We start from the raw sequence: 14,581 nt of genomic DNA, 5'->3' as shown, positions 1-14,581 counted from the left end.
CCTGTCCAATTAAGGGTCTGGTTTGGTAATTTTAGGGGGGGGCCACTTGTTTCCCCTCATTATTTTGGGGTGGAGTTCCCCCTTAAAATTCCTACCACACCTAAAGAGCCTGGTATGACGTTTCGGGGGAACCCCACACATTTTTTTTGTTTTTTAACTTGGGGGGGGGGGTCGTCCCTCCAACCGAAAGGGTCTGGTATGGACCGCATGCCGTTTTTTATTTCTTTCTTTTTTGGGCAGACTTTTTTTCTCCCTGAAGCATATGCATTCGCTTGGCTGAGCTGTTCGGCTGCTGTATTGGCTATTGTGTATAGCCCGTAACGGCCATGCATGCAGCACGGAGCTGTATGTGCCGGCCTTTTCTCGTGTGAATGAGGCCTAAGAGTTCATCCTATTGTGACTGTTCTCTTTCTATCTGCATGCTTTTTGCACTGATTAGCTCCTTCTCCCTCCCCCTTTCTGAGCTCTGATGCACAGAAACTGCAGGTAGCTGATACAAAGTCAAATTCAGGTACATGCTCTTATTTTAAAATTACACTTAATGATGTAGTAGTGGTTACAGAGCTACAATCATTTTCACATTTTAGATCTGCCTGGAGGTATAGTGTTAAATATGAATGTTCACCCTAAGCAAACTTGCCAAGAAAGAAATATGACAACTTCCACTGCAGACCTTTTTTAAAAAGATTTAAACTCCAGAGCTGTCATCCTAAAGGTATGCAATCACGTTTTCGTCCGATATTCGTACGGTTGATGGGCAGTGTACAACCGCAAATACTGTACAATCGATCAACTTTTGACTAACCAGTAGGTTAGAAAACTTTGGTCGATCGTATGATTTTCGGAAGGTTGGTGGAATTTTTGTACGGCAAAATTTGGACGATTTGGACATGTGCAGACGAAAATATGTTCGGTCGATTACCGCAATTCATCCAGGTGCTGTCTAATCATTACCGCTGATCCAACCTTGCGATAATCGGGGCAGGGTAGGGCTGCCGTACGAAAATTGTACGACAGTTTCATCATCGGACGATAAGTGTCGTCCGATGATCGCAAGGTGTATGGGCAGCCTTATTCTTCCTTTGCTACTTGATGAGCCAAACACAATTTACATGTGTGTCAGGTCTGTAAGATTTCTCAGAAATTGAAGATTAAAAAGGAAAGAGAAAACCAAAGGGAAGAATCATTTAGGAGCTCCGCAACCATTATAATGATATTACAAAAATATATCTGTTTCCATGCGGACATTTGGTTTAAGCGTAAAAACATTTGATTACAACTAAAAGCAAAATATGTGACATACAATACGAAAACAAATAAAAATAAAGAAAATAGAACTATCACAATTGAATATGCTTTAAATGAAAACAATTTAGTTAATGCTAAAACAAATAGATAAAGATATACATATTTATTTTGTTGCCCATTAACCTCTTAGTGACAGAAAATCAGAAAATGTATTCGTTTCTGGGGACCAGAGCAATCTTGCCATTTTTGCTATGCGTTTGTTTAACCATAATTTCCATCTTCCTCATGCATTGCACCTACACATATTATATACTGTTTTTTTAAAGAACAAAATGGACTTTAATGTAATTGTCCTTATGGCATATGCATATGTAAATTCTTATTTTCTTATAAAAAATTAAAAAAAATATTTTATTTGTCCTTATTTATAGGGTATATCATATCTGTGGGAGTTCAATTTATTTAGGGAGTTATAGGTCACAAAATACAATTTTAGTGTGGCACAATTTTAAAATGTGGTATGTTTGTCTCCTAACTTTAATAGCCCCCTCGGCACTATATTTTCTTATAATTTTTTTATTAAAATATTTGTTTTACTTAACTGTTTTCCCTTTTGATTTTTTAACATTTTTAAAAACTTTAAAAAATGTTTTACATTTTATTTAAACTAGTGGGGCACTAGGGTTATTTTTTTGATACTAAATATGCTTAGGAGATACTGTATTCTCCTCAGATATACTTTGTATCACTTTGTAAGATACAGTTGGCTTCCGGCTCCACAACACAGTAAGCTGAATGCCGACTCAATGGCTGTCATAGCACGATGATCACAGCAATCAGCTATGCAGTGATCACTGTGTTGTGACCACCTAAATTGCTGTTGAGGGTCTGCCTCAGACCCCGTGGGACCCATCAACAACATTAATTCAATGAACGCTGGTCCATGCATGGTCCAGCACTCATTGTACTGCATAACGGGATTATTCTGTTAGTGATCGTTAAGGAACTGAAAGACTGTGACGGAATAATCCTGTCATCGGTCGGAAAGGGGTTAGGGAACACAGCAATTCAAATTCATCAACCATGAGTCATATTGCTCTCTGCAAGAGATTGAACACTAGGCATAAAAATACTGAAGGCCATAACCCTTTTTCTAACCATCCTGCTTTGTTTTTCTCCTTATTTAAATGCCTAAAGAGGAAACAATAAAAAGAATAGTAAAACCTTCATAAACATAACCCTGTGCTCAGTTGATCCAGAGAAAGGCAAAAAACCCTATGAAGCACAGTTCAATCTGCTCTAACAGGGGGAAAAAATCCTTCCTGATCCCAGGAATGTTAAGTACAGTTTTTTGTGAGCCATTCAGTTACACTTCTAATTACACCTGAATGATTTATGGCAGCAGTGGATTGGCTATATAAAGATAGTAAGCACATGATTAAATCAGCTCTGCATGCTTTCTAATAGGATCTACTACAGGGATTTCTTCCATGCAGTGATAATCAAGCAGCTTTCTTCCTGGATGTTATTTTGTATGACAAGACGAGTTTGAAGAGAACGTTTGTAAAGGACCAGTTTTTATTATTTTTAATAACGTATGGTATGCTTTGATTTTCAAAGATAGAATGAAGACGTGGTTTTTGTCAGAACAATCTATTAACATTTTATGGTCAGTATTAATTTAGACAGAGAAATACTAGTAGATGTGGTGTATCTGGACTTAGGGTTATTAGGAAATTGTATGCACATGGGAGGAACACTGGCAGCAACCCAGAGGGTAGTAATAAATGGGTAATTTATTGGGCAAACGTCAGAAATGGGGTGCCCCAGGGGTTGGTCCAGGGACCAATCCTGTTTAACCTATTCCTCAAGAACATAGAAATTGGGATAGATAGTTTGATTTCCATTTTTGCAGACAACACTAACATTGTTATATATGCAATTCAATGTTGAAAAATGCAAGGTAATGCACATGGATGCAAACAACATAAACTGTGGTCAACAAAGCAAACAGGATACTGTCCTGCATTAAAAGAGGGATTGTAGCAAGGGAAAATAGAATAATACTTCCACTTTATGAATCACTAGTGCAGCTTTATCTTGAGTATGCAGTGTCATATTGGTCGCCAACTCTCAGTCATCGAGCTTGAGAGAGTTCAAAGAAGGGCTACAAGTATTCAGATGTAATGTCCTTATAAGCAAGTAAAACCTAATTCAGCATTCCTCAAGATCTCAGTACTTCATCAAAACACATAACACAAAACACAAAGTACAGTATTTACCAGCCAGCAATCATTAGTGATTTCATACATAGTTACATAGTATTTGAGGTTGAATAAAGACACAAGCCCATCAAGTTCAACCTTTATGTGTAAGTGTGTGTGTAGTGTGTAAGTGTGTGTATATGAGTCCCTGTGTGGTCCTAGGTTTTTTTAAAGAGTACCTGTACCCCTGTATTTTATGTTCTCTTAGGAAGGTATTTGTTTGTTTTTTGAATGATTCAGTACTCTCTGCTGATACCACTGCTTGTGGTAGAGAGTTCCAAAATTTAACCACTCTGACTGAGAAGAAAAAAAGTTTACTGCTGCCATCATCACCAAATATTTTGTACATTAAAATAATTTCCCCACTTAATCTCCTCACTTGAAGCGTAAACAAGTCCAAATTTAGCAACCTTGTTTCATAGCTTTGATCCTCCAGCCCCTTAAAGGAGATCTATGAGGTGAGTGATGTTCACTCAACCTCATAGTTCGAGCCGACCTGTGACAATGAAACTGTCACACGTCAGCTCAATAGATCGGGAAGTGAGCGAACACATACCGTCGCTCGCTCACTTCTCGATCATCTCCCTGCAGAGAGCCGTGACTGTCACTCACTGACTGGCTGGCCAGCGCTGACAGGCGGAATGGACAGGGAGGGGGCCGGTACAGCTGGTTTTCTCTCTAGATAGGCAGAGCCAGCTATCATTCAGGCAGCTGGGTGGATCTCGACAGTAATGTCAGGATCCGTCCTGGCTGCGGCGGTCTAAGTATACCGAGAGCTGTAGCTCGCAATATACTGAGCTTTGGGTCACGGGAGGATGCTAGTTTATGTCCTCCCGTAACGCTTAGGAGAACTATGGGGAAAAACACTTTCTGCATAGTTCTCGTTTAATTAGTTTTGATGCCCTTCTCTGGACTCCCCTATTTTATCCAGGTCCTCTTCTAATGTTAGAATGTCTAAATACGTGTCTATTACCCTCCCAATTTTAGTGTCATCTGCAAACACAGAAACATGGCTATTAACATCCCCCCCCCATATAATTAATAAACAGGTTAAACAATATGGGGCCTAGTACAGACCCCTAAGGCATGCCACTCTTGACCTTAGACCAATCTGAAAAAGAGCCATTCATCAGTACTCTCTGGACACGTTCCTGAAGCCAATTCTCTATCCATGTACACATCATCCCATAGATTTCAGCTTGTGTATTAAAGGAGAACTATGGAGTTAAGGCTTTTCCCCATAGTTCTCCTTAGGGTAACGGGAGGACACAAACTAGCGTCCTCCCGTCACCCTAGGCTCAGTATACCGCGAGCTGTAGCTTGCGGTATACTGAGATGCCGCAGTATACCTCGAGCTGCTGCGCGTTGTATACTGAGACGCTGCAGCTGAAGCGGATCCCGGCAATTATGCCGGGATCCGCCCAGCTGCGTGACTGACAGCTGGCTCTGCCTATCTGGAGGCAGAGCCTGCTGTATGACAGTGTCATTGTCACAGGTCGGCAAGAACTATGAGGTGAGTGAAAAGCACTCACCTCATAGCTCTCCTTTAAGCGATTATGTGGTACCGTGTGAAATGCTTTTGCACCACATCCACTGGTTTTCCTCTATCCAGATCTCTACTCACCTTTGCGTAGAATGTTAGTAGGTTGGTCTGACAAGAACAGTCCTTCATAAATCCATGCTGATTTTCATATATTATACCTTTGTCACTAACAAAATCCACTAAATAGTAATTTGTCATTTCCTCAAACAGTTTGCATACTATTGATGTTAGACTGACTGGTCTGGAGTTCCCAGGTTGGCATCTTGAGCCTTTTTTCAATATCGGTACTACCGTTGCTTTACGCCAGTCAATTGGTCGCCTTCCAGTCATTAATGAGTCATTGAAAATGAGGAATAATGGTCTTGCTATAGCCCGACCGAGCTCTTTAAGTACCCTGTTGTTCAGGTTATACGGTCCTATTGTCAGCAGCGGGCGATCAAGGCCAGGAAAGTTTAGTTGACGTGTGTGGGTACACAAACCAAGGAGAGCAAGAACAAGGGTACATAACTATAGGAACATAAGGCACATAGGAACCAGGATCAGACCCCAAACAATCTCCCCCCGCACCAAAGAGTCTGGACATCGTTACCTAAAAGAGAAGGGAGGAAGGCATTAGTTATAAGAGGCAGTAGTGAGATGAGATGGTCCTAGCAGTGGATGGGTGCGGGGGGGAGATGTGGGGTTCTGGGGTCGCTGTGAGTGCTGTGTGTCCTCTGCACCTTGGGCATGGAGAAAATTAGGGCATAAAGTCCTCTAAAACGTCGGTCCGGCTCGGTGACTGCAGAGCTCCCCTAAAGCGTGTGCTCACGGCGCCATGTCCAAGCCACGCCCCCATCCGGTCCTATTGATTTATTTTCATTAAGTGTATGAGGTTTTTGTTGAATCCCGCCTACTGTCAACCACTGCGGTATTTTACACACTGAGTCCTCATATTCTTATCTCCATGAAACCCGTCTTTTTCTAGAGTGTATACTGAGGAGAAAAATGAGTTTAATACCGCCGCCTTCTCCCTGTTGTTTGTGATTAATCTCCTGTTTTCTTTTTTTGGTCCTTCCTGCTCCTTTTTTTTTTTTTTTTTTACTGTTTATATATTGGAAGAATTTTTGAGTTCTTTTTACTGGGGATATGTTTTTTTAAATCTATTTTTTGCTGCCTGGATTTTGTGTTTACATCTCTTATTACATTCCTTGTAGCTCTGGAATGTCAATGCAGTCCTCTCCATCTTATATTTTTTTAAGTGTCAGCTTCTTTTCTTTGATTTGTTGTTTTACCATTTTATTTTACCATGCAGGCTTAGCTCTCGATCTTTCATGTTTGTTACCCAATGGTATGCACTTGGTAATAGCATTATGCAAAGTATTCTTAAAACAATCCCACTTCTGGTCAGTGTTCATTGTTAGAAATAATTTGTCCCATTTGTTGTCATACTAGTACACAGCTTATTGAAGTTTGCCTTGTTTTAAATTTAGCGTTCTTGTCAAACCAACAAACTTCTCTTTTCTGTACTCAACATTAAAATTAATCATCCTGTGATCACTATTACCCAATGTGTCCCTAATCGCTGTCTGCAACTAGGTCCGCATTATTAGAGATTAATAGATCCAGAATTGCATTCTTCTTGGGCAGGAACTAAACCATCTGATCCATGAAATTGTCCCGCAACAGGCTTAGAAAACAGACAGCCTTTATAGAATGAGAAGTATCATGTGAGCAGTCAAGGTCCGGATAATTGAAGTCACCCATTATAACAACATTTCCCTGCTTCCCAGCTATTTCTATTTGTGAGTGTAAGTGAGCCTCCTACTCTTCCCTTATGTTCGGGGGTTTGTAACATATACCTATAATAAGTTTACAACTGGAATTAGTCTTATTTAGTTCTACCCACAAAGACTCAACACCATCACAATTTTCTCTCATGAGGTCATCTTGTATGTGCACAGTTAGATTGTTTTTCACATACATGCATACCCCTCCCCCCCCCTCTACCAACCCTGTCCCTCCTGAATAGGTTGTACCCTTGTACATTAGCTGCCCAGTCATGTGAGCTGTCTAGCCAAGTTTCAGTTATTCCCACTATATCATAGTCCTCTTCAAGCACCATAAGTTCGAGTTCCTTTTGTTTGTTTGCTAGACTTCTAGCATTCGTGTACATACAGTTTAGTTTTGTACTAGTGGTATAGGTTATATTATTGCACGTTCCTGAATCCCAACTTATTCTTTTATCTGACCAAGGTATGGAAGATACATTACTAATAGGTTTGACTGGAGTGAGCCCTCTGTCCCCCATTTTAGTACTGCCCTCTATATTAACTGCCCCTGTGTTTTCATACTCTATCAGGGGTGTGGAATTTTTTTTTAAAAGCTACTTTTCCAATGACTAAAGCGGGGGCCCGATCTACTTGTCCCTCATGACAATCTACTTGTCCTGATACAAAAAAAAAAAATCAACCAAAACTGTATTTAGCAGTGCCAAGAAGAGCTTCTCAATGGTCAGTGCTGTCAGGTGACTGCGCTGACCAACGAGTGCTTGCATTTTGCAAGCGAAATTCAGAATACATGGTACAGATTGTACACTCATACTGGCGGATGGGAAGGACCGATTGCTGAAAGGTAAGTATAGCAGGGAGCGAGAAGGTGCAGATTTGTGCGGGTAATTCCATTTTCCCAAATTACTTGGGAAAGTGAATTTACCCTTTGGGGCGGGTGCAGACTTGGACGATCATATGTGGTTGCCATGCGGCCCTATTGATTTCAATGGGGTTACATACGCATGGTAATCTGTACCTTTTTTTTTCGACACACACCATGCAGTGTTTTCAGCCATGATGTGCGATTGAACGGGCGGTATTGCAGCAGGAAACCGCTCAATCTGCCTGGTGCGACTGGGGTGCTATCAGACAATAATGGCTTGCCAGGAAGTGGGTCTAAACACCTGGTCTTGAAGTGGTTAATATATATTTTATACTTCTTTTTTTTTCACTTGACTTTTTTGACTTTTACAGCGGTAACAAGCCCTTGTGTGATAGCTTTTGGAGGTGACATGTTTTCTTTATTGACCCCATCACCTCCAACACAGGAGTTGTGGCACAGTTCTGTGCGCGTTCTCCTGTGACAGGAAGGCTGCATTCCTGTACTATTCACACGGAGCATAGTAGAGAAGCGTTCTCTACCCTGCTCCGTGATGTCTAACCTAATCTAATTTGCCGTGGTCACGGAAGGAAGCCCGCGTGCAGAGAGAGGGAGTCGGGAGCGGTACACCCCCGGGCGCCGGCAATAGATAGAGAGGGGGAGAAGAGAGAGGGGAGGGGGATGGAGATTCAGGCAGGTTATGAGTGATGTTTGGACGGCTGTACAGCCGTTCAAGATAACTTGTATGAAAAGCCCGCAGCCGAGCTAAGTGTAGAAAAAAACTACTCGCCCGAAACTGCCTGTCCCGGGCAATAGGAATTCCACACCCCTGTCTATGTTTATTTTCCCTATTTTATTCCCTCCCTCCCATTATCTCGTTTAAAAGCTCCCCCCAGTCTTTATAACCATCTTCTCCCCCAAAAGTGCTGCACATTCCCCATTAAGATGCAACCCCTCTCTGCTGTAGAGCTGGTAACCGACTGAGAAGTCAGCCCAGTTCCTCATGGACCCAAAACCCTCTTTCCAACACGAGCTCCGCAGGCACTTGTTGAGTTCTCTCAACTCCCGCTGTCTCTCTGGAGTGGCTCGTGGCACTTGCAGTATCTCAGAAAATATTACTGTGGAGGTCCTTTTCTTAAACCTAGCACCTAAGTCTCTGAACTCGCTCTTTAGGACACTCCATTTTCCTCCAATTTTGTCATTAGTGCCGATGTGCACCATGACAGCTGGGTTATGCCCAACCCCATCCAGTAACCTGTCCACCGGTTCTGCAATGGGAGGATCACGAACCCCCGTTAAGCAACAGACTGTTCGATGCTCACGGTCCCAATAGCAGATTACCCTGTCTGTCTGATAATATCCCCCCACCACCAAAATCTGTCTTTCCTGTCCCTCCATCCTGCTCCCATCCTTACTGGAGCAGTCACTCCCCCTGCGGATCGTGGAAGCGTCTTGCTCCAGCAATGGCACCCCTGAACTAATATCCCCAACATCCTGCAATGTGGAATATTTATCGGGGTGTTTCAATTCAGGGCTGGCCTCTTTCTCACTCTTCCCTCTACCCCACCTTCTTACAGTAACCCAGCTACAAACCTTGGGATCCTGCTCCTCCATACCCCCCTCCTCCTCAGTACCGCCCTCCACCAGAACCTGATGCGTCAGGTCCAGACTTTTTCCATGTTGTTTATGTTCCGCAGTGTTGCCAGTTTATTGTTTAGATCCAGAATCTGGGCTTCCAGACAAACAACTGGCTCACATCCTGCGCAACAGTATTCACACTCGAACACATGTTCAAGAAACGCCTACATTGAGCAGGATGTACACCGGGTTGCATACCCACTCATGGAAGACAATTTTTTTTTTTTTTTTAACCTACTTTTTATTAATTATTTATCTTAGGCCAGTCAGTACCCCCAGTAATTCACAGCTGGTTGTTACTCCCAATGCTCAGCAGTTATTAATAATGCGGTCAGTGGACCAGTAATTCCCAGCAGATTAGTACTCCCAATGCTCAGCAGTTATTAATAATGCGGTCAGTGGACCAGTAATTCCTAGCAGATTAGTACTCCCAATTCTCAGCAGTTATTAATAATGTGGTCAGTGTCACACTAATTCCCAGCAGATTGTTACTTCCAATGCTTAGTAGTTATTAATAATGCAGTAGGCAGTCAGTACCCCAGTATTTCCCCAGCAGTTTATTATTTCCAATGCTCCAGCTGTTAGCAGCACACTCAGTTACCCCAGTAATTCCCAGCAGACTATTACTCCTAGGCCCAGCAGTTATTAGTACACAGTTATTACCGCAGTAATGCCCAGGAGTCTATTACTCCTACTGTCCAGCAGTTGTTAGCAGCACACTCAGTTACCCCAGTAATTCCCAACAACAGCTGTTGTTAGTAACAAATTCAGTTATCCCAGTAATTCTCAGAAGACTATTACTCCTAATGCCCAGCAGTTATTGGTATACAGGCAGTAATGCAGTAATTCCTAGTAGACTATTCCTCCTAATGACCAGCAGTTATTGGTACACAGGCAGTAATGCAGTAATTCCCAGCAGACTATTACTGTGGTGCAGTCAGTACTACAATAATTCCCAGCAGATTACTACCCCCAATGTTCAGCAGATATTAGTGAATACAGTAATACAGTCAGTACCACAACAATTCTCAGCAGACTATTACTTCCAATGTACAGTGGTTCTTAGTACAGCAGTCAGGACCATAGTTATTCCCAGCAGATTATCACACTTATCACATCTAATGCCCAGCAGCAGCAGATCCCCCCCTCTCACATACAGATCCTCATATAGATCCTCTTGCCCGAACAGTTTCCACCCATCCCCCACCCGTCTCACCACTCCACTCAGTTGCTTGCTCTTCACCCCTCGATCGCAGCACCCCCAGCACAGCCACCCTTGCAGATTCTCTCCACTCCTCAGACAGCACCATGATCTCCGATCACCCCTCAACGATCACCACACCACCACCGATCAAACAGATCGTTCCTACTCTACCGCTGATGCTACGTCTGCACGTGTTTTAAATGGGGGTTTTTAAGTGCTTAGAGACATATCCAAAAATAATTACATCAAAGTCATTGAGTATTCTAGTATTCTAGTACATGTTAACATCATGCACACTTTCCTTAAGGTATATTCATATAAACCTCCAAATACCACTCCAAATGATACTCCAGAAAAAAGAACTAAAAAGAATAACCACACACTATATTGGCTGTTCTGCTCGGTCCCTCACAGGGACCGAGCAGAACAGAAAAATAGTTTTTAAAGTTTTTAAAAAGTACATCGAAAACGATTGTGCGGTGCTAGCAGTGACAGCTCTGCTGCCTTAAAAGAAAAAAAAACTCTCCCGGGCAACTGCAGCAGAGGGTGGGTACAATGCTAGTTTACTATTGGCTATTGCAAATTGAAATAGCCAATAGGAATGTAGCAATGCATTCCAATGGAATTTTTTTATTTTATATATTCTGACCGCTCCGTGTCAGACTAAAGAAAAAAAAAGAAACAACAGTGTTTCTCTCCTTGGCGGCCGGGAGCAGGAGACTCCACGGGGCGCCAGGGAGAGTTTGCTTTTTGGAAATCAGTATCCCTGGTTAGCAGGTAACCAGGGACGCTGATCTCTCTGCAAGTGGCCGGAGCCAGCCGTAAGATCACGGCTGGCTCCGCCCAGCTGTCAGAAGCAGGCTGTCGGCCGGCCGCTCGGCCCACCTCGGCTTTCAACGCCGCTCCACCCAGCTGCCAACTTCGGCTTTCAGCGCGGCTCAGCCGAGCCGATGCATATGCATTCGGCTCGACTGAGCCGCTCGACCACGTTCGGGAACTGTACAGGCTATTGTGAATAGCCCATACAGCACCCCTTCGGTTCTACTGAACCAAAGGGGTCCTGGGGCCGAAGCATCGGCCGAAGCTACGGCTAGATCCTTCGGCAGCTTCGTGAATAGACCCCATAGTGTTTCTCAATGACTGGATCTAAGATTGCTTCTTCTTTTTAGTAGTTGGTGTGGTTCGCAATTCAATGTGTTTCATGCTTCATGCACTTCAGGAATTCTAACTTGGAGGAAATCTGAGATAACCATAAAAGAATAAGTGAATATCCAAAATGGATAATTATATACATAATCTCATGTGATATTATACAAAACGCATACCAAACTAGGAAGCGATCAATAACATATACTGATGGGATGTTGACCCTAAGATGCCGCACACAGAGAGGAGGAGGTTGGTCTGGATAATCTGGTGAGTGGCTTGAAGATTGAACACACGGAGGTGGAGCAAGGGGAATTACTTTGCAGCTAAAATTAATCACAGTACACAACGGTGCATTATGAACTTTAGTTTAATTATAAATATCTATGGATAGGACTATTCTGTTTTTCTTTTAATTATTAATTATTTGTTTTTCTTTTACGTTTTGTTTATGAGAACACATTATCAGGATTATCAGTTTAAGTAATCCCATATTTTGCTATATATGATATATTAACACAACGGGGAGTTTTGTATGTGGGAGATAGCGGGGTGTGTGTGGTAATAAATAAATATATATACACACACTATTCTTGATTGGAGGAACTTTTGGAGGTTCCCCCTTTCTTTCACTGCTGCTGTTGCAAGAGGAGTTATATATTGGGGTATTGTCCAAAAGCGTGAATAATTATCATTTTTTAAATGCTTCCATATTATCATATTTGGTATTAGGGATCAGGAAACAGCATAATTGGTATAGGGAGATATTCCTAACAGAGACCTAGTTGTAATAGTATCTCTTGCCCTGTAGATCTCCTTTACAGATAAAGAAGAAGAGAAAGGTTCTTAGGAAAATGGATGTTGCTGTTCTAGACCCATACATTTCCTGTCTTAAAGTTAGATAGACTTATAGGCAAATCCTTTTACACACCATGTATAGAAGACTATGAATTAAACATTTTCCGCTCAATAAACAATCTAATCAAAGCCCAAAGCTTTGTTTAGTCCTGGAGGTTTAGTTGCTTGCAACTTATAAGTCCACTCATTTTCTTTTTGTAAGACCCTTTTGTCTAAGTCCCCCCTAGTAGATCTTTGTCAATATGTTCCAATCCAAAGAACGATAATGCCATGGGATCAAAGTTATGGTGTAGACCAATGTGGCAACTAATGGGTGTGGTCATTTTGCCATTGGAGTACTGAATTTGTCCGGATAGGGGCCTAATCGTTTTTCCCTTCCTTTATCCAGACGAAATAGTTACAGTCATGACATCTATACGTACCTAGCTGTGTCTGTAGTGCATCCAAATGTGTCATATTTTAATAGACTGATCTTGACCATCTATACACAATCTCGGGAGGCTTACCTACATATTTTGAAATAGTGGCATCCTCTGATAGAAGGTGCCAATATTTACCCATAACATGCCGTATTTGTTTGGAATAACAGATAATTAATTTTACCGTCCGAACCCAGTCAGTATTCTTCTTCTGATTTTTTGATGTTGACTAGTGTTTTCCTTGCTTGTAGTTTTGCCCTCTTAGAGGCTTTTTTAAAAGTTTGTTTACTATAGCCCCGAACAGAAAGTCTTCCCCGTAGTTTAGTTGCTTCTCCCTCAAATCATGATATGAATAAAGAATTGTTTTATATGACTTTGACCCAGGTTCTATACAAATCCTTTCTCATGGTAGGAATGGAAAAAAAAACCTGTGTGGGGTTCTGGTATGGTTTGGAAGGGGGAACCATCGCTGTTTGTTTTTTTTTTTCCTTTTCATTAAATTCGGCAAATTATTGTCTCCGCTTTGGCTGCGTCTTCGGCTCAGCCAAGCTGAAGCATATGTGTTCGGCTGAGTGCTTTTGACTGCTTTCGACTGCTGTATGGGCTATGGTGAATAGTAAAACAGCATTTCAGTTTGCCTGAACCGAGAGCTTCCCACAGCCGAAGCCAGCCGTAGTATTAACTGAAGGTTCGGCTTAATCCTTTGGGTCCTTTGTTTAATAACCCCTTAGTGTTCTACTGCACTAATTGATTGCTGTGGGCTAGTACAGAACGTTGTTACTCTTTTGTCTCCTTTATTAATTAAGCCAATAAATGTTTTACCAGTACCGAAACTTTTGACAAAGTAAAGTTTCATCATACGATTTTAACTGTTTTATGAAAATAATTATTATCTGTGCATTTTCTTACAGATGCTACCCACATTGTTACTTCCCCAAAAACACAGCGAGTGAGGAAGGGTGGGAAGGCTACATTTGAGTGCATTCCCTTATTTGACCCCAATATGGAAACTAAAAGTATGGAATGGAGAAAAGATGACTTGAAGATAATAGAAGATGATGACAATGACAAGTATGAGCAATATTGATGGAAGACATGTTACAAGATAGGGCAACATTGCTTGATCGTTAAAAGCTAGATATAATGTTATTAAACTGTCAATGCCACAGCTGTGAAATCACTACATTAACGTTTGGTTGCACTTAAACTAAACCAACCATTTTTGCTTAGCCCATCTACTACCCTCTCCTTTTCCTTTGGTTTTCTTCCTTTATCTTTTATGATGTCCATCAAATATTGTCATGCCATTAGGACAGGTATGCTGCATTGAATGGATTTTTTTCACTCAAATCCAATTAGCGTTGGGCTACCTAAAACAGATAATCCACCAGATAATCAAGTGCAGAAATCTGATCACCAGGGACCTTGTCTGATTTAAAAAGAAACTTTATCCATATCTTTAAAATTACAACAAAGGCACTTTCAGAAATGTTTAGTAATGACAATCTACAATCAGATATGTATAGATAATTGCAGGCTTTTTATTTTTTAAACTTTAAGTTTTTTATTTAGTTTCAGTGCATATAAAGCATCACATTTTACTCTCAGAGAATCAACAAGCAGATACATTAAC

At 41.6% G+C, this 14,581-nt stretch overlaps 1 protein-coding gene across 1 annotated transcript in view; it reads left to right on the top strand.

Moving 5' to 3' along the window:
* Positions 1-14,043, top strand: part of LOC108799989 (neural cell adhesion molecule L1-like) — a 226,244-nt gene extending 212,201 nt beyond the window's left edge. Inside the window, exon 12 of the mRNA XM_018571941.1 lies at positions 13,860-14,043. Within this exon, the coding sequence (XP_018427443.1) occupies positions 13,860-14,035 (176 nt within the window). The 3' untranslated portion in view covers positions 14,036-14,043. The remainder of the gene's footprint in view (positions 1-13,859) is intronic.
* Positions 14,044-14,581: the final 538 nt, after the last annotated feature.

The sequence above is a fragment of the Nanorana parkeri genome, unplaced genomic scaffold (assembly GCF_000935625.1).
Source record: "Nanorana parkeri isolate BGI_ZX_2015 unplaced genomic scaffold, ASM93562v1 scaffold1874, whole genome shotgun sequence".
Taxonomy (NCBI): domain Eukaryota; kingdom Metazoa; phylum Chordata; class Amphibia; order Anura; family Dicroglossidae; genus Nanorana; species Nanorana parkeri.
The sequence above is the reverse complement of the archived record's forward strand: the minus strand, read 5'-3'. Positions and strand labels throughout refer to the sequence as shown.